This window comes from Propithecus coquereli, unplaced genomic scaffold (assembly GCF_000956105.1).
Source record: "Propithecus coquereli isolate 6110/MARCELLA unplaced genomic scaffold, Pcoq_1.0 Scaffold147, whole genome shotgun sequence".
Lineage (NCBI taxonomy): Eukaryota > Metazoa > Chordata > Mammalia > Primates > Indriidae > Propithecus > Propithecus coquereli.
The window spans coordinates 5092081-5113022 of NW_012139080.1; the positions used below are offsets into that span (position 1 = coordinate 5092081).

At 39.1% G+C, this 20942-nt stretch overlaps 1 protein-coding gene across 2 annotated transcripts in view; it reads left to right on the top strand.

Annotated features, from left to right (window-relative positions):
- The window catches only part of NTRK2 (neurotrophic tyrosine kinase, receptor, type 2), a 353532-nt gene that overhangs the window by 22531 nt on the left and 310059 nt on the right, over positions 1-20942 (top strand). For both annotated transcript variants that reach the window (XM_012640056.1, XM_012640057.1), the window contains 4 exons: positions 7468-7542; positions 7658-7729; positions 12156-12224; positions 14942-15096. In XM_012640056.1, coding sequence (XP_012495510.1) covers positions 7468-7542; positions 7658-7729; positions 12156-12224; positions 14942-15096 — 371 coding nt within the window. The remainder of the gene's footprint in view (positions 1-7467; positions 7543-7657; positions 7730-12155; positions 12225-14941; positions 15097-20942) is intronic.

Here is a 20942-nt window from a genome sequence, read left to right on the forward strand (position 1 = left end):
AATGCAGAAATTCTAGAAATTATTCCTCATCGAAGGTGTTGGATTTACAAGTCCATAGTCCTAGCAGTGTGGTATAGTAGCTACGAGCTCAGACTTCAGAGGCAGGTACATCTGGGTTCAAATCCTGTTTTTGCAGCTATGGGATGTGACCTGGCATGTCTGGGCCTTAGTTTCCTCTTCTGAGAAATGGGAACAACCATTCACCCTCCTGGTGGCATTATTTTGTTAAGAGACAATCCTGGGGTAGCCCCCTTCCTGGCACCAATTAGCGCTCTATGAAAAGGGAGTTAAGCTCATGGCCAAAAAGAAGCTGGAAGTGCTGATGCTGAAAGGCGTGGGCTAGGAGGCTTTTCAAATTCAGGTTTCCAGCTTGGTCGTTTTGTATGCTTTACATTCATTTCCTCACAGCTGGGGTTAAGCATCCTCTCAAGAATAGAGCTATAGATTGAGAGAGTCTGATCTTATATATCACTAGCACCTGCTCATGGATTGACTTTCCAAACTCTTTCTCAGCATTTTTGCTGAGAAACTGAAGCTGCCTAGTGTCGACCATGGACCAAGGGCAGTTCTTTTTAAGCCATTATTATACTCCCTTTGAAAGAAATCTTATGGAAGAAGGTGTCCTTTCAGAGCGGAAATGCCTCAGCCCGTAGCTGTAAACCTGAGCATTTGTGTTATATTTACTTTTATCAGAGTTATCTCTATCTACCCGTCAATGCATCTATCTATCTATCTATCTGTCTATCTTTCTGTCTAATCTGGTGGCGGGGGTGGAGGGTGGTTGGGGTAGTAGGAAGTGGTTCCATTCTGAAGAGTCACCATTTGGAGTCTTCGCTGCTGTTTCCATTTCGTCTTGACGTGTTGCCAAAGTACAGTTCAGGTAATAAAGTCTAAGCTAAAGGGAAATTTCTCTTTGAATAATACCGCTGTTAAGTTAATACACATGAAAAAAAGATGCATTAGAAACCACTCTTTGTTACTTGGGAAGATTTCCTAGAGGACTCATTTGATAGGTTATTAAAGCAAATGTGAAATCTTTTAAAATATGATGAAGACCCTTTCCAGGAACCCATAATTCAAAAACATTTCTGTGAATTTTTTCTAAAATTATCTCTTTTCTCTTCTTTTCCCAAAAGTCACCTGTAGGCTTTTTGTAAAGCCCAAGAAATGGAAATTCTATACCCTCAAAAAAATGTCTTAGTAGAGGTCCTGAATGTCAAGTTAGGACTAGAGAAGCTTTGGTGACAATGAAAAACAAGATGACAAATAGCATGGACTTGGCTTATGTCTAATTCTTTACCTGTTGACTTTCTGATCACTTTTCAAGGCTTGCGCTCAATGCCTTTTCTCCGTTTAAGCCTTCACTGACCTGCCCAATCACATATATACATATATGTATATATTTTTTTCCAACCTTATTTTGTAGTACCTTCCACTATGCCTTCATAAGACAGGTACCTCTGCTTGGAATCTTTTCTTTTTGGCTTATCAAATCTTGTAGCAATGAGCGCTGTCTCCCCCGAGAGCCTCACTTCCTCCAAGATCAAGAACAGCTGGATCTGAAGATTCTTGGAGGCCATTTATAGTCTTACATTTCTGAGACTGAGAGGTTCTGGGCAAATAAACGCTCATCTTCCAAGGGCAATTAATTTTTATCATTTAAAAAAATAAGTAGTTTGAATACGTTGTGTGCTTGTAATGTAGATTCACTTCTAGATTGGACGAATTTTGCTTTCAAAATTGGCTTTCCATTATTGTTTTTACTTTGTTTCCTTGTTTTCTACATGGTGAGTGAAGTTACGTTTTACGATCATAACCTTCATTTTGGTAGTCTTGTGCATCTTTCGTGCACACGTGTACATATGTCTGGTTCTTCCAGTGGGATTATAAAACTCCAAGTGGAGGGTCGGCTCACCTGTTTGAGTGCCCTAAGTGAGCACACATCCTGTGAGGCTCAGCTCTATGCCAGGAAGTGGAGATGCAATGGGATGAGTAAGAGCCCTACACTTAGGAACTAACAGTTCAGTGAGGGGGTCAGATAGGTTAACAGAAAAATAAAATTGTGGCTATAAAGAGTAACTCCCATCCCTGTAATTCTTAATTACAAGCTTAAGTGCAATAAATGCTAAAAAATGCTTGCCAACAGATGGAATAAAAAATGTTCTGATTGGAAAAAGCATTTTTGGTGTTGCCTACAAATCACTTGGGCAGTATTTTCGATCTTGTAGAGTCCCAGGAGAGATTTAGGTGAATATATTGAGAAGCCCTTAAGCATATGGAGTCCAACCATTAGGGCAGTAGATAATGGTCTTGGGGTATATAGTAAATGTGTGAAAAACAATAGCAAAAACAGCCCTCGTATATGAAGTTCTAGCAGTAGTCCCATATATGGACTAGAGAGAGGAAGAAGGCGTATTGTGTGCACAACAGGATGTTTGAAGGGCAACAGTGATTCTTGATGGATTGCTGATGGACTTGGGGGCCAGAGCGGGTAAGTGAGAGAGAGTCTTAAGAAGCATCAGATTAAAAAAATCCAAATCTACCATGTCTCTGGTCACTATTGAAAGGCTGCTCATTTGATCTGCCTAACAGAAGGAAGGCGAGGTCTGCAGGTTAGAGGGAGGGCAGTTTTGTTTTCTGAGAACCAAAGCTCTGCTTGATCTCATGTGAAATTCCTGTGAGGCAAGTGCCCAGACAGGAGCTCTGAGGGGAGGAGGAGCTGGCCTTGAAAGCCCCTGGGGCCTAAGCTCTCTGCAGCAGTGGGCATAGGTCAGAGGAGTTAGAGGTTGTCATGGAGAGAAAGCTTGTGACAAAGGCCTGTGCCAAAATGCCGGGCCTTCCCGCTGCTTCCTTGGGGAATGATGGAGCCCTTTTTGGAGATGTGTTTTATTAAGCAGAGCTGGACTCTGTAAAGAGCCCACAGAGTGTCACGGCACTTTGATGGGGACGATGGGGAATGGTTTTCTGAAGGAAAGCCTGCTTCATGGCCTGTGGGCGGCCCTGTCTGGGCTCTTCCTCTTTCCTTCCTAACCCTGCCTGGGTCTCTGCAGAGGCGGCTGCCTTTTGGATCAGTAGCAGTGAGATGGGAGGACAGAAAAGGCCTGGTGTTGCCAAGATCCTCTGGGAGGCAAGTGGAAGCTACCAGTAGGGGGCAGCACAGCATGCACCTTAGCCTTCTGTTTCTGCCCAGTGGCTCTGGGGCAGAGAGCAAAAGGCTGTCGGACTGTTTGCCGTTTGGGTGGTTCAAGGAGCAAAGAACCTGAGCTCAGGTGTGTTTGTCCACTAAGTCACTGAGAAGGCCTGGAGTCCAGCAGTTATTTCACTTGTATAGCATTCTCTCTCTCTCTCCTTTCTTTTTCTTCATAAATTTTAAAAATTCAAAAAAGTATAACAGTACAGTAACTTCATGTACTTATATTCAGAACTGATGCTTTAACATTTTTATCTTTTTTTTGTTGCAAGTCTTTTCTCTTTTAGTAAAAGAAATAGTTTAGCAATTTAGTAAAATAAACAGATTTACAGCTTAAATTCCTTTTTTATAATCCCAGACCCATTCTCCTTTCCCAAAGTAACCTTCATAGAAATCATCTTTTTTTATACTTTGCATATTAACTTGACTGTGAACACTATGTGGTATTGTTTTCTGTATATTTTTTAAAAGGTCACATAAATTGTTTTATACTATATGTATATATTGGTATACAATTTTGCTTATATTCTTTCCCACTTAGCATGGAGGTCTTGTTCTACTCAAATATATAAATCGGATTCAATCTAATTCATATATGTGATACACCTTATATTTAAAAATTTTTGTTCCTTTATAATGGACACTCGAGTTATTTCCAGCTTTTGACTATTACAGTGAATATTGCAATATTCTATTGACCAGATTATAATGACTATTATGTACTTGTCTCCTTGTATCCATGTGTGTGAATTTCTGTTGGGTGAATACTTAGAAGTGGACTGGGCATAGTGACTCACAACTGTAAACCCAGCACTTTGAGAGGCCCAGGTGGGAGGATTGCTTGAGGCCAGGTGTTCAAGACCAGCCTGGACAACATAGCGAGACTTCGTCTATACAAAAAATAGAAAAAATATTAGCTGGGTGTAGTGGCCTGCATCTGTAGTCCTAACTACTCAGGAGGCTGAGGCAGAAGGATCGCTTGAGCCCAGGAGTTTGAGGTTACAGTGAGCTATGATCATGCCACTGCACTCCAGCCTGGGTGACAGAGCAAGACTATGTCTCTTCAAAAAAAAAAAAAAAAACAGAATTTCTGGACCACAAAGGGTGCTGGTTTATAATTTTACAGGATACTGACAAAGTGCTCTTCAAAGTGGTTATATCAATTTATACTCTCTTCAACAATGTAAGAGAAATTTCCCGCATCCTTAGCAATGCTTTATATTATCACATTTTAAGTCAATCTAGTGGGGGAAGAATAGTATGTCATTGTTGTTTTAATTTGCATTTCAGATTCCTTGTGAGATGAGCAACTTTTCACATACTTCCTGACCATTGAGGTTCCCCTCTGTGAATGGCCTGTTACTTTACTGGCTTCCTTTCTAACGCCAGGATTCTTCACATAGTGGTAGCTAAGGAGAGTGTCGTGGGGGTGGATTTCATCAGCAGTTTGTAGCCAGTGTCTCCATTGTGGGCATCTCTACAGATGGTAACTTATGAGGGGGCAATTCTTGGAGTCTATTACTGGAGGAATACTTGCTGACCTTTTATTTATTTATTTATTTTTTTATTTTTTATTTTTTTTATTTCAGCAAATTATGGGTGTACATACGTTTAAGTTACGTGTGTTGCCCTTGGTTCCCCCCCACCGAAGTCCGTGTTTCAAATATACTTACCTGGCAGGGGAGATACCATGATCACGAAGGTGGTTTTCCCAGGGCGAGGCTTATCCATTGCACTTGCTGACCTTTTAATCCACCTCTTCTGTTGGTCTTTCCATTTGGACAAGGACAAAAATTTACTTATTTATCCTTCACAGTGGAAGAGTATTCTCTAGTGAATATATTTCATAATTTCACATGGGTCTTGTGATAATTTCCAGCAAAATCTCCTGTCTGGTCTTATATCCAAGGACAGTGGTGCTCTGCTTAACTGGCTTATTTTCTTCTCATGAATACTGTGAATTTAACCACTGACCAAGTTTGTAAATTAAAATCTGATGAAAATGCAGAAAAAATAAAATAACCAACATAAATAAAGAAAAGGTAAAGATAAATGCTTTGGGCTGTAGATGTTGATTAAGTACTTATCGAGTGTCAGGCCTTGGAAGCAGGGGGAAACAGCAATGATGCGGGTAAAGAGAGATGAAAAACTCTCAGGTGATTGCAGCACAGGACAGGCACCTTCCAGCTAACTCAGCTGGAAGGAGTGGACAGAAGTCCCCATGTGTGACTCAGAAGGAAAACTTTCCCATGCTATCTACCCTTTTTGCTGTCAGTTGCATGAACAATTTAGGGCTCTCTGGAATGCAGTTCTTACTGTGAGATCATTTAGAAGAGTGAGGTCACTGTAGTCTCTATTGAAAATGTTAGTGGAATGGAAATCTTGGAAAAATGCATCTAAAGTGTGATAATTTTGAAACATTTCATGAAAACTTGCTGTTGAAAATTGAGCTTTCCGTTCAAGTCTTGAACTGTTTCCTTCTTCTGTGTGTGGGAGGAGAGAAGGGAACGAACCTTCCCATACGTCTATTAAGTGCCAGGCCCTGGGTGTCAGGCAGAACCAAGATTTTTGAGAGGAAGGTGCCTTTCTATCTTGGAGGCTGCGTTTTTATGTAACAGAGGGACAATATTTGTGTGGATCCTTTTTGAAATTATTTCTCTGGTGTAATTTTGTTGGCTTAGAAAATCTACTTATTTTTTAAAATTTGTTTTCTAAAAAGGTGCCCACAGCCTTACTACACATCTTGTCATCATTTTCTTTCCCCTACTGGGAAAAAGGGACCTTTAGATGCTAAATATATGTCCTCCATTGTTTAATATTTTTTAAATTTTAACTCATGTTGCTAACAGCAGGGATACATATTTGTTTTCAGTGTCTTAATTGGAATATGTTATTTATCCTAATTTTTTCTGAAAAGAAAGGGGAAAATTCATCCTGGCATAACTTCCTATAGTGCTTTTGTAACCCCAAGTGGTGTTCATCTGTCTGTCCGTCCATCCATCCATCCATCCATCCATCCTTAGAGTACCCTGTGCAAGATACTGAGCTAGGTGCTGTGATGCATATTAAGAGTTATAAAACAGATCTACCTATCTCCAAAGAAGTCGTGATTAAGAAAAGTGAAAAGATGAAAAGATAGGTACTTAAATAACTATTGTACAAGGTAGAGTATAGGAAATGCCACGATGGTGGTTTTAGTAGCTATGTGTTTGTATTACCAGCAACTTTATTGCTTGTAAGTGGACAGAAATCCAGAATAAACTTAGATTAGTGACATCTCGCTTTAGAGATGGCTGGATCCAAAGGCTCAAGTGGTATTTTTAGGGTTCTCTCTCTTTATATCTGTTTAGCTCTCTTTCTTTCTGAGCGCTGACTTCATTCTTGGACAGTCTCTTTGCAGAAAATTTCCCAGTGGAAACCCTGGGCCTGTGTCTTCAGCTATGATCCTGGAGAAAGAGCAAGACTCTCTCTCTCTCTCCCCCAGCATTCATTTATTTAATCTTATCTTGGGAAAGAGTCTCCTTGATCTAATTGAGGTCACGTGCACATCTCTAAGCCTACCATCATGGCCAAAGGGATGGAGTTCTCTGTCAATTCTCTCCTATATTTGAGGGTTTGAGGGGAGGAGGGAGAAGTGGGTTCCTGCAGAGAATGCACTGTGGCTATGTGGGGTTTATGAAATGTGTTCCTCAAAGGAGAAAATGATATTGTTACTAACAATGGTGGAAGGAGTAGATGTTAGGCCAGGAACAGAGAGAGAGGGGAGGAAGGGAGGGAGAGAGAGGAGAGGGGAAATGCACGTCAGTGTCAGTTTACCTCCTTGAGGTAAAGGAGGGGGTGGCTGATTCTCCTGGAATGTGAGGATAGACATGACTTTTCTCGTGCAGTGGTAACACCAGCATCCTTGTGGCTGTCACCATAAGGGTGAAACACCTTTGAGAGGTAGGAGATGCATTCCCAAGGTATTTTCACCTCGGTACACTGGTGATACCCTGAAAGGGGAAGAGAACTGAACTTGTTAGGTGAAGTGATAAAAGATGAGGAAAAAATTGAAACCTGGTGAATTGGTCATTGGCCATTAAATGGATCAGTCGTAGTTTCTTCTCAGTTACGCTTAGTTTTGCTCCCCTTGCTATGTTTAAAAACAGAAGATGATGCTAGGATAGGTGCAGAGGGGCCACCTTGGTCACCGTGGTGAGGATGGATGGAAGTTACCCATTCTTCATGATATTGCCTACATTCCGAATCACTGGTATTCACTCTCTGCTTTGTTGCAGTTTCATTGCTAATCAGAAAAGGTTAGAAATCATCAATGAAGATGATGTTGAAGATTACGTGGGACTAAAAAATCTGTGAGTACCCAGGTCCTGTGCACATTATCACAGAGATTTTTCTTGTTCTCTACTATGGTCATGTGGACATTCACTGGTTAGTTCTAATGTGCATGCAATTTATGTGCTTTTATAGGACAATTGTGGATTCTGGATTAAAATTTGTGGCTCATAAAGCATTTCTCAAAAACAGCAACCTGCAGCACATGTAAGTAGAAGTTGCTTCTTTTGCTTCCCAGGACCCAATTTACTCAGTATTTCCCCCCTCTGTTTATTTTCCTTTTTTCCTAACTCCAAACCTCCTTTTTTAAAGTTAGTATAGCTGTGATAATAGCTTAGAAACATTAGCTTTGATTTTGTTTGATTTCTGAATAGCTTCAGAGGGGTACTTAGAACAGGCTGTTTATTCCCTTTCATGAATTTCTGGGCCAATTCCATCTTGGATAGAGCAATAGGCCAGCAGCAAGGAGTCTGATGTGAAAACTATGTCCTTGCACAGAGTCCTTGGTTCTTTTCCTTGGAATCATGACATGCTCCCTGGAAGACATCAAACTAGTGGAATTGAAAGAAGTTGACTTGGCCTTGGCCTTTTTAGAAAACTAAAAATTACTTGTGCTTCTCTCCCTGCAAAATAGGTCCTTTTTTGAACCTTTATTTTCTCAGAGTTTTCTGTGTGGAGAAAAATCAATCATGGGACACGCCAAAAGTTCAGACAATTATTAAAAATAGGAAATGTTTTTCTCAAAGTCATGTTAATGCTTTGTTGAGTGAAGTCAAATGGAGATATGGAAAATGGCAGCTATAAGGTGTTTGCTGCTAAGCCTTCTAGATAATGGCATTTAAGTCAGTAAGACGTGGCCCTCTGGAGAGGCTTCTTCATTAGCAGAAGCTCAGCCAAGTGCAGAATGTGTCTGCATCCCTAAGCTCAGATTGGTGCTCCCCATCCCTGGAGTTTTCGGTGGGAGCTTTTTCTGGAAGATTGTTGCCTGCACTCATTGGCCCTTTTTTGCTGTACCAGATTCTCTTTGCAGCAACACCTCACAGGCCACCTAGTCTACAGTTTACCTATGGGACTCTCACCTGCATTATCTCAGTTGATTTTTTTCCTGACAATTGATAGGGAAGATCTTTTTTATTCCTATTTCATAGATAAAATAAGAGTGAGGAAATCCTAGAACTTGCTCAGGTTCACAGAACGTAAGTGACAGAATCAAGACTGCAAAGCTAACCCCTCTCCAGGTTCTTACAATCTGAGTACAGGAAATAAAATTTGTACCATCCATATAATTAGAGAATCAGCCTTTCTTCTAACATTTGTCCTTTTTCTTTTTTGGGGGAGAACAGTTTCTCGGCTGATTTCCATGCCAGTTATAAAAGAAATCATTCTCTTAGAGCAGATCACCTGGACACTCTACTGAGATTTGTTGATATGATGGTAAATGTTAATTTCATAAAGCCAATATTGTGGCTTCATGCTTTATAGGTGGCATTAATGATGAAGTCACTTTAAAAATAAAGTCTGCAAATTAAGATATAAAACATTCTGTAAAAATGTGATAAAACTCCAAGAAACTTTATTAACACATTTCACTTAAATGCTTTTTGGCATCATCTCTGCAGTTGGTTTGTCTGCACAAATCTGATGTCTGCGTAGGCCTTGATAGCATAAACAAGAGAGAAGTTGGATGGAAGAAAAAGGCAGAATGCTCTAATGTAATCACTTAAATGTAATTAATGACCTCAATGGTTAAGTTCTGGTATTTTCATTACAGCTGACCTTAGACCTAAATTACTCAACGCCCACATTTTACTGGCCTTTTCAGCTTATCTCTCTCTTAATGTTGTGATTTGGACAATGGGCAATGGTTAATTGCAGTTTTATTAGTATACTTATTTATTACTTTACTACACTTCTTAATTTTTCTTGTTGCATGCTATTTATATGAGTATGAAAGCCACCTTGTATATTTTTTTCATGGTGATATGTGCTAGGATAATTTTGGTAGCATTCTTTGTACAGTTCACAGCTTATATAAGGCCAAATATCTGTCCTACTCTTTCAGAGAGGTATTATTTGAAAAACAGGAAACTAAAGATATATATATATATATATATATATATAGTTTCCTTAAGAGGCAATAGTCGGTATATCAATTATTGATCAAACTGCAGAAAATCTATTGATATCTGTAGCCATTGTTGAATAGTAAGACAGCAAAATTAGGCAAGTGTCAGGTAGTTATGAAGAATTTGTCATATGTCAGTAAGCTTTATATATTCACATGATGAAGGAGGCTCTTAATCCCCAAAATATGAAATTAAATTAAGTAGTTTGCTTTTGAGAAGGACAGGGAAGGAGGAAGAATTTATTCAGGTATCTGCCTTTGCGAATCTTAGACCTAACCTCTGGTTATGATGAGGACCTGGGAACTGGCTTGGCTTACTCTGCCCTGAAATGTCCACATGTAAATTTCACTCCTTCGTCAAATGTCAACACAGTGGGTGCAAGGGAGCCGGTAAAGAAATGTGCATTAAAAGCTGTTTCTCTCTACTCTGGGATATATTAATATTAATTATCTCTTTGAGTTTCCCAGCATTATAAAAACGTGTACAAGATCAGTTTATATCACTTTGGGTTTTAGGGAAGTTCAAATCGGACGTCTTTCTCATTGTCCACATTAGCTTCATGTGGAGACTGCCCAGAGCCCCAGTGACTGGTTACTGAGTTTATTTCTTGCTGCCTTTAATTCCTGCCCAGCCCCTAAGAACGCAGGGACTGTGAGAAAAGTCGGTATTTGTGTTTTCCAGAGGCTTTGCAGAGGTGCTAATTAGCTCCTTTGCAAAATTCTAGCATCAAACAGTAAGAGGATTGTTGATTTTTTTCCATCCCCTCTTCCTTCTTTTTGGCTTTTGGCCCCAATAATAAGTATGGTTCATAAGACTCATCCTGTTCTTTGGCCTGTAACCCTCCTCTGTGCCGTGCTGACGGCAGCCCCACAGGGCTGGGGGCTCCTAGGGCTGCATTTTCCCAGCTTACAGGGAGAACCTTTACAGAAAGTTTCCTCTTTCTTTGCTGTTTCTCTCTCTTTTCTTAGGGAGGAAGAGCAGGTTTTTTTGTTTTTTTTTTTAAGAAAGGTGGGACTCTCTGATGAAGACGAAAAACATTTTTGCCTTAAAGACTGTGGAATATATAGGCAGAATGACTTTTCAATGTATTATACGCCAGTGAAACCCATTCTTAATTTGCATTCCAAAAGAAGACATTTATGTGGGCACATTTTACAACTTCCTGGTGGGTTGTTTTTTCATGTGGGTGAGCACTTTACACTCAGTGTGAAAAGAGAAGATGCAAGTGTGGAAGGAAGGAGGGTACCCTGTGTAGGTAGGGGTTTGGATGAGTGGAAATCTCAAAATAGAATTAAGCCGGGAGTGGACATACCCATTCTTGAGTTATGAGATGCCAGAGCAGGGTGTTCTTCATTCACCAGCTGAGCAGCCATAGCCCATGTGTCAGCTCTTGAGTTTTGACCCTTCTCCAAAGATGACTGGTCAGACACACGAGGATACTTTAGTGATAATTTCAATGGGCTGACACCACAGACTAGCCTCAGTTAAGGGACCAGGATCACTGTCACCCTCCGATCTACAATCTCAGCTCAACACTTGCTTTCCCAGGCAGGAAGCACACACTGAAAAGTTCATTGGCTTCTCCTGGTTTGTTGAGGTCTTGGCTGTTTTTGTGAAAGTTGACGTTTGTTTTACATTCATGTTACTTATCGAACACATGTCTTGAGGCCCAAGCATTGGATACTCTTTAAATAAATTCAAACAATGGACAAATTCACAGAGAGAGTCAGTTGCCAGGATTATAGCTCTGAATTCCCCACTCCAAAATCTCATGGCACTGATCATTGGAAACTCCCATTCATTGACTAAAACTACATATTTAGAATATGTCAGTAAATTCATTATTCTTTTTTAATCACAAATATGTTCTTTCATTGTCTGGCTGGTCCAAACCTCAAGATGGTATGTTGCAAATAGTTCAAGATAAAATCTGACTTATTCCTTGTTATCTGATTTTGTGTTGTTCTTATCATGGAATTACCTAATTATCTCAGCCATATGTAAACAATCTCAGCAGAGTTTTTCCATCAATAAATGTGTCCTTTCCTATAAACACATATTAAATTCAGTTGATACTTAGAGTTTTGTGTGCCACATAATTTCAAAATATTCATGACACTGTTTAGTTTTAAAACATCTTTTTGCCCTACTGAGTTTAGTTTTAAATTATATCTTATTTCACATATCCTCCTATTAATTGTTTCAAAGGTTGGGATCTGTATGAGATATATAACTTGGCTCTGAATTAGTAAGTGAAAAGTAAGCTTTTAGGCAAAAAAGAGACTAAAAATAGACAAATGGAAAATATGTTCCCCTTCCCCCAAAGGCAAGAACAGTAGGCAAAACTAAGCTATCACTCCAGGTGAAAGAAAGAGATAATTGGATCTAAGTAAAGCATGCATAATGATCAAATAAATTATATTTTGAAAACAAAATCTCTTTTTGAATACTTTGTTCCTAAAATGTAACATTTTAAATTCACGCTTAATGTTTTTGATTCCTTTCAGCAATTTTACCCGAAATAAACTGACGAGTTTGTCTAGGAAACATTTCCGTCACCTTGACTTGTCTGAGCTGTAAGTAATGATTTTGTGTGGCATTTGGGGAAAAGTTTTCAAAGTAAAGGGTAATTAAGTATTTTTTTTTTTAAGTGAGTGATGTTGCAGATCTATTTTTATATCAAAATTCTTGAAAAATGATTTCTCAAGTTTGGGTCTCTTGGTTTTTTATTCCCTCATGAAAACATGTTCAGTAATTAAAAAAAGTAGTAGAATGCTCGATAGTAACATATCATTAATGCTTAGTTTAAATGTCATTTTTACGTAAATAATTTGTTTTCTAATAGAAAAAGAGAAAAAGAAGGGGGCTTTGTGTTAAAATGGCGACATAGCTCATGGCATCTGTTTGGTTCCTGTTAGATCCAGGACCTGAAGCCAAGCAGACCCATTCACGGGGGAATTACTGATAGGCAAAACTCTCCCTGCTTTTGTCCATCTTGGGGAAAGGGAGCATCGGAGGAGAGGTAGTTCTTCCCCCACCCACCTATCTTCGGGAGATTTCCTTCTAGGTCTGCCATTCCATTCAATATTTATCCTATGTCCTAATTCCTCTGCTGCAAAATGATAAGAAAAAATATTGAAATGTGTTCATGACTTACAGCTAGCATTTCCAAGTGTGCTCAATTCTTTGTGTTATCACTATGAAGCAAATGTGAACTTTTGTCATTCCTATGGTAAGGTACCCCAAAGAGCCCTAATGCAGAGGCTTTGTGGGGCAGATGTGGGCCCAGAAGGACAATGCTTTTGCCTTGTCAGGCAGTGGCTTTTGCTTAAACTGTATGTTGCCTGAATTGTGGAGTCTTTTTATGAAGGTCCTTCCCTATTCGCAAGAAAATTGTGCAGACTGGAAGATGCCACTGGTGGAGAGACACAACAAGTTAATAGGTAGTAATGGGGGTTACATGTGAAAGTTGTGGCAGTTGGCAATTATATGGAATAAACTTAATTCAGCGAGTTGAATCACTAGTGTTTCTAACATAGGAATGGGCAGGACGAACTAAAGGAAGGTATATGAAATAGAATAAGGTACTTGGTAGAGAAATTCAGGACATCATTGCATAAAATTTTCTTGATGGATTAAAAATTAGAGTTTTAATTTGAAATTTATGTCTTAATATTCTCCCTGCAGCATGTTTAATCAATTCATTCAACAAATGTTAATTGTGTACCTGTTATAAATCAAACTGACATGACACTAAGCCATGGGGATGTAAGGAGAAAAGTTTCTATGTTCTAGGATTGTGTCATCCAGTGGGAGAGGTGGAAACCTAAACAGATAAGTGTAATGTGCTGTAATAACCATTGTAAAAGGAGTTTGCACAGTGGGCTGGAGGAGAAGACAGCGGTCTGCTAGTGTTGTATGGTCATAGGAACATCATTTTATTCACAATTGAAACAGTCCTTCACTTCTTTACCACCTCTGCTGCTTTAATTGTACCTTCTTTTTAGAAAGACTCTTTCGGTTTTCATGTACTCAGACTCCAGGAAACATGTTGGATTAGTGGGATTTAAGCTGGTTGCACTATATTCCATATCTTGTAGCATCAAATCCTATTTTGGTGTTGGAGGGATACTTGGAGGCAGTCAAGCAGACATAAAGTAAACAGGTCTATCATGACCACATTTTCCCCAAAGAAACTCCTGGAAAAGTCTCCAGGGATCCCTGAGATTCTTAGAACTCGACCAGAAAACCACAGGAGTAAATGATGTTGCCAAAGCCCAGGTCCCGTCCTCACAGAAATCTTAAGCATTGTGGTTAATGCCAGGCAGAGTCTATGTAACGATTTTAAATGGCCTCATTTAAAGGCTCATTACCATAAATGGAATTCATCTTAAATAGGCCACTGAGTATTATAAATAAGCATTTAAAGATTTTTTTTTTCCTTGTGGTTTTTATATTCCTCTTTACTATTTCCTCTTTTACCCATAGCAGGCCACAGGCGTTCAGGCAGCATGGCTGAGGTCTGAATGGTGGTGGCTTTCTTTTGGTAGACCTTCCCACAGTGGGCTGAGCAACTCAACCCGGAGCTCAATTGCCTTGCCCTCAAAGTCCCTGAGCTTGTCTGTGCGTGCGTGTGCGTGTGTGCGCGCGCGTGCATGTGAAGGAGGTCTGTAGCTCCCTTCTGGGTTCTCTCTCTCACGTGCACTCCCACTTTCCTGCCTCAATAAAACTGACTGGTTGCATAATGCAGCAAGCTAGGAGTGCCAACCCCCAGGCACTCACGCTTTAGTCTTTGCTTTAAATTGAGATGAAATTTTTTTGTGCCCCCACTGACGTTGGAGCTTATTAAATGATAGCACTTGGGTCTCTAGCCTGGTCAGAAATGAGTATGCTAGCGTTCCTGAAAACCTGTCAGCGTCTTCACTGAAGATCTTCTTAACCACTATGTAACACCCGTGATAAATATGTCGTGGCACCCATTTTCCCCAGTTTGTGAGACATTCTTTTCTATCCTGTATTTTGACTACTTCTGTTCCTGTCTTGTTTCCCCTGTTGTTCTGTATGGTCTCACGTCGTGTTTCACTCTTTAGTCTCTCCTGTGGTGTTTGCACACAACGGAAGCTCGGTGAGTATCAGATAAATAAATGAATAGTCAGTACTGTCAGGCTAGGAAAGTGGTATGACTTTCAAAGGTTGCTGGCTAGAAAGAATTTGCAGTGTGGTATTTCATAAATACTAGCGTAGCTAAAACTAAGAAAGGAGGCTGATCGGTTTGCATTTTTGTTCCGTGTAGGATCCTGGTGGGCAATCCATTTACATGCTCCTGTGACATTATGTGGATCAAGGCTTTCCAAGAGAGTAAATCCAGTCCAGAAACTCAGGATTTGTACTGCCTGAATGAAAGCAGCAAGAATATTCCCCTGGCAACTCTGCAGATACCCAATTGTGGTAATTTATTTTTAAATCAATGAGTTCTAGTTGCTATTAATTATTCTAATTGCCTTGGTGTGGTAAAGAGTCTGGGAAGATTACCACTACCCAGATTTTATATGGTATGTTGTTGATGTCTCCAGTGAATCAGACAACGTTTGTGTGCAGTGTGGAGAAATCGGCTGGGAGCAACTTTGCTGAATATTCTTTGCAAGTAGAATATTAATTTGGAATGGGCGACTTTAACGTGCATAGAGGAAAAAAGCATACTGTTTATTCATTTGTTTGTTCGTTTGTTTGTTTATCCATCATCCATCCATCCATCCGAAAAATATCTGCTAAGAGTGTGGCACTTGATTGGCACCCCGGCCAAGGATCTCAGGGGGATGGAAGTGCCCTGGCAGGACGAGCAGATGCGATTCAATCCAGCACATTCCCTTACGCTTGTCTTCCTGCCAGATGTCTGTGTCTCTGGATGGGGTGCCCTCAGTCTGCCCTGCCGCGTGCTTCTCCCCATGTCTGGTTTAAGATCTCCTAATTTACCATCGCCCCCTACTCTTCTCTTCAGCATTTTTATCTCTAGCGTTTAAAAAGGGCACCGTATGGCAAAACCAGAGCTCATGTGAGTGCTAGTGAGTTACAAGGAAGGAAAATCAAAGTGTTCTGCTTAGGATTTTACTATTCTTCAGTGACATACCTCTGTAATACCCACCTATCCATGTTATTCCTCCTCTGAAATGTGAATCAGTTAGTCAACCAGCTAACAAGCCGCAGACAGCTAGTTTGATCTTGTGGCCTAGTGCTTGGTGACACAACAGACAGCCATGTAACACCTGGTTCTCCTCCTTAATGAACTTGTGTATTAACCACAAACAACGGATTCTTTGTGTTTGGAAGACTCTCTTATTTGAGGTCTATTTTTATTTAAGAAAAATATAGCTGCTGCTCACACTTAGTGAGAGTGTAATAAAAATAAAGATAAGTGTTTCTTACCCTGAAGGGACTGAGAAGACAGCCATCACCCTTCCCACAGATTTGTGTGTCACAAATAGAGCCCTTTGGTTTCGTAATGGGGGAATAAGACTTTGTTCTTCTGCCAACTTCCTTCAGCTTTCTTTGCTAGCTAACACTTTAAAAAAAAACTTTTAATATATATTTTTTCCTGACTGATAAGACGGTAACTGTGCTCTGTTCTGCTACAAATTTGCTCCCTGAGAGACATTGCCTAGAGGGACAAGAAATCCAACGTTGAGTCACCTGGCCTTTTGGCTAGCTCCCAGATCCTCACGGCTGCTGTGACCACATTGGCTTAGCGACCACTGAGAGGAAAAGAGTGAAAGCATCTGACTCCTGCTCTGATTTCACAAACTGCCTTTTAATAGATGTCTGCTTTGCCCTTGCCTGAAACCAATTCTATTTTTTCAATTTTAATTTTTGGTCATGTTGTCTTGGCAACATTCCAGTAACACACCCCACCTTATGTGTTGTTGATAGGCCATTGTGGTTGGGGGAGGGGAAGTGTAGGGAGTGAGCTGGTCCTCATTTTTCATAACCAATTTGTCAGTTTTCAATAATTTTTTATTTATGTCTCCTACAAATTAGTCAATGAATTGTGTGTATGAAAGTGCGATTTTGAATCCACTGTCAGAAGGGCATGGGTTTGGTTGACCGATTAGGACTGAATGGTTCCGTTCATAGTAACACTCACAATTCATTTCAATGTTAATGATGCTTTTCAAAAAGCAACATTCTAGAAGAATGTGCCAGGCCAATTGACAGACTTATTTTTCTATCTCTTTCGTGTTGTTAAATTGTTTTGTTCTTTCTCTGTTAATTTTTATTTTCTTTCACAGTGTTTTTTCTTATTTATAATTGCATAAATAATATTGAGACATTTTGTTGCAAAAATAATTTCCTATATTCCAATATTCCTATATTGTCTTTTCCTTGCTCTTGAGCATTTCAGGTCAATAGTCGCAAATCTATCATATTCTTTTTAACCATTGCATGGTATTCACAGTAGAATATGTCTTAATTACGTTAAATGTTCTATGTTGATGGGCATTTTGCTTACTTCCCTTTTTTCATTACCACAAAAGTGTTTCCGTGAGCATCCTTATTCATGTGCTTTGTACATATGTACAAGTACAAAGCCTTTTCTAGAATACATAGGAAGAAACAGAATTTTTGGTGTATATGGTTTGTATATCAAAAAATGGCTCTATCAGTTTATAGCTATCCAACAAGGTATACCTTGATATTAACAAACTTCTCAGTTTTTGTCTTTTTAAGAAATGATATGTCATTGCTTTCGAGTTGCATTTTCCTGATTACTATGGAGCATTTTATGTGTTTATTGGATTGTATTTATGCTTCAGTGAGTTGCCTGTTTATAGCCTCTGTTTTTCTGTAGGGTTTTTCTTTTTCTTTCCCTTTCTTTCATTGATAGTGCTCTTTGTTTTTTTCTTTCTTAATTGTTTGAAAGTTATAAATTATGCTTCTGGTTTTTCAAAAAAATATATATAAAGGAAAAACATTTTCTGCACTTATTTAAACATATATTTTCTCCAGATGTCTAAAGATAACCCCCGAGAAGGCAAGAAAAGATACTTTCCTTCCCTTTACTTCTTCCTCCCAGCTCTCAGATTGTTATCATCTGAGATTTTATTTTTAGATTATTACCAGCTTTTTTTAAGATCACCAATTTCTTCATATATCTTTGACTTTTGTGTCCTACCACATCTTCTTGGAGTGTTTTTTTCTTTTTTCTGGAGTATATCTTCCAATATTTCTTTCAGAGAAATTTAAAAAAATAAACTCTCGCCAGGTGGAAAATGGGCCTGTATTTTTTCTTCTCAGTGCTATTGGCTGAGTAAAAATCTCTAGGCTCAAAGCTCTCAGGACTTCGCAGATATTGTACTCCATTCTTTTTGTATTCAGTGTTGCTGATGACAAGTCTGAGGCCAGTCTGATACTTGCTTCTTGCTAGATAGATAACCTATGCTTTTTTTTCCTTTTACTCTAGAAACTTTGAGGATTTACTTTTTATCTGTGCTTAAATTTCACCACAATGTAACCAGATGGGGGGGTTTAAAAATTTTTTATATTTAGTTCTGTTTGGCGTGAATGCCCTTTCAGTGTGAGGGCCCATGTCTCCAGTTCTGCAGAAATTTTCTTATTGATTTGCTCTGTGCGTTCTTTCCATTGATTCTTTCACTGAGGAATTCAGGATGGACATTTGCACTTCCGGCTCCACCCTCCGTACCGCGCAGCCTTTCGTCCGTACTTTTCATCTGCTTGTCCTTTCGTGCTGCATTATGGGAGAATCGGTTTACTCACTACATTGCTCTTCAGCTGTTTCTCCAACTACTGAAGTTTTTCCTTTCAACCATCGATTTTTAATTTCTGCTATCTCTGGCGATTTGTTTTTGTGACTCAAATGTTCTTTTCTACACTGGGGTTCACCATATCTGTAGGGTGGCGCCAGCACCTACCATAACATTTTCTACTGTGAAGTTCCCACACTCATCGCTCCTACTTGGACGTAGCTACAGCTGTTGGATGCCGAGCCCGGGTGGCAGGGTGGGGTGGAGTGCTAGGAAGCTTATTTTGCTTGCTACTTCAACTCTTTTTCTTGCCACCTCACCTGGCGGCTTGACCTAGTGGGACCCCATTCTGTCCTGCAATCCTCCCCTCTCGTTTTGGGTCCACCCAGAACTTCCCTGTTTTGTGCAGCAAATACTTATGTGTGAGTTTTGGGCTTCACTGCTTTTCTTTAATCCTGTTCTTCTGCTTTCTCTTGTCCAGTCCTCATTGCGTTTTACCCATCAACGGTATGCTTTCTGGTTTTCCAACATGGTTCTGGATTTTAATAAAACTATTGTGTATCATTTCTAGATATTTGGGATGAGAAGGGGAGGCTTTGGGTTAGGACTTAGTCATGTATTAATTTTCTTTTGATGGTTTCCCAACTTTGGTTCTTTAAAGCGAAGTTAGACAAATTGAGCTGAAAATTACACTGGAGTGTTGAATTTAAAATCTTTCTCCAAAGTTCCATCTTGAAGAAACCAGATAGTAACATGCCAATATCTTCAAGTTAGATGTCTTATTTAAAAAAAAAGGATTCATGGTCAGCTGTTTTTTTCTTTTAGATATCCATTATGTGTAAGTCACGGATTTGTGGAGTTCACCTTATTTCCACACTTTTTTTTTTGGATGAAACTTTTTAGCTAATTCTGAATCGGCTGAGAGTATGGTGTTGTGTGTTTCATCATTGGACACCAACAATTTGCAAAGAGCATGATCATTGCATTTAGTTTGCAATTTGTACTATTTTCACTACAATAAAAAAGAAGAGCTACTGAGCTTTTATTCCTTTACAAGATGGGTTTTCTTCAAAAGTTTCTCTCAAATCATGTAGGTATTATATGGAGAACGAGTTCTCTACATTTTATATGCAAATATGCATTCTCCATGGTTCCTAATGTACCTCTTGATCATAATAGGCGTTTGATGAATGTTTGCTGAATTGATCAATTAATAATGCATGAATCATATTATATTAATGATCAGATTGGACTAGGTTTTTAACATAATGGTGCTAGTGTTTCAGTTAATTAAAAACAACTTAAATATATTATTTTAGCTGAATTATTCCATAGTTTAGTATATTTTAGTTCTTTTTGAAATTTCTGTCCTCATTGCATTCTGAGAGAATCTCCTTTCTTCTTTTTTCCCTTATGCCTTTAGGGATTAATTGAACATGGTAAGCGGGGCTGGGAAGTTTAACCGCACCATTCTTGGTAACAGCACAGTCAAAATGCCTCACAATATTTTTTTAACAGTCCCCTCCTGCTGTGAATTACTGTAAATTTATTCATGCTGTAAACCAAGTTGTGGTCTGTTTCTTCACAAGGCCCTTTTAAGCCTTAGGAAAACTTTATTAACTGCAAGGGAACCAAACATATTCACATAAAATTTCTGCATTAGTTGGAATGAAGGAATGCTATGAACGGTGGCACTGAAACAGAAGACTGAAGACTGAAACAGAATCGTTTTAAGTGGTAATGAAGAAAGGTGATTTTGCCAGGCTGTGCTGATTCATCATTCCATATAAAAATGTTCCTGCTACTTCTTTTAGTGTTTCTAATGAAATTATTTATCACACAGAATCTTGAGAAAAATTTTCTACTCAATTCCTACACACTTGGTTGAGCTTCAGCAGTTAGTCTTGCAGTATAAGCCTTTTAATCATTTCTCCTGGCTAAATGGGATTAAAGAAGCAGTGGACTTTACACTTTAATTTTTTTAATACTGTAATTATGATTTAAATCTTGTCTGGAAGAGAGCTTCTTCAGGAAGTGTTAATGGTGGATTAAGTGCTCTGTTCTAGGTAGATGGCAAATACATTTAAGAAAGACAGTATTCCTCTGGGTCATATCAAAACAATCGCTCAACCCACTTTACTAGTAACTAGTTACCATAGAGAATGAGAGTCCCACAGTGAATATAAGGTGGCAATTCCTTTGATGGTTGAAGAACTGTGCAGTTACTATATAAAACACCCTTAACAGTCCCATGGATTGAAATCAAACCTGCCTTTGGTTTCCTTGTTATTTGTAATGACAATTTCAGTTTTCCACTTTTCCAACCTTCAGACTTTTAGTGTAGAAACTTGTAAAGACACTTGGACAGAATACTATTTATGATAGTGAAGGTCAGTTCACAGGTGCTCAGGAGGAGAGGCCTGGTTCCTTGAATTCAATTGATTTTAATGATTTATTTTTAAGATTTACTTTTGGTTTCAACCACAGTTCATAGCACATATACCTGTGTAGTGTATTTGTACATACTCCTTCTTTTGT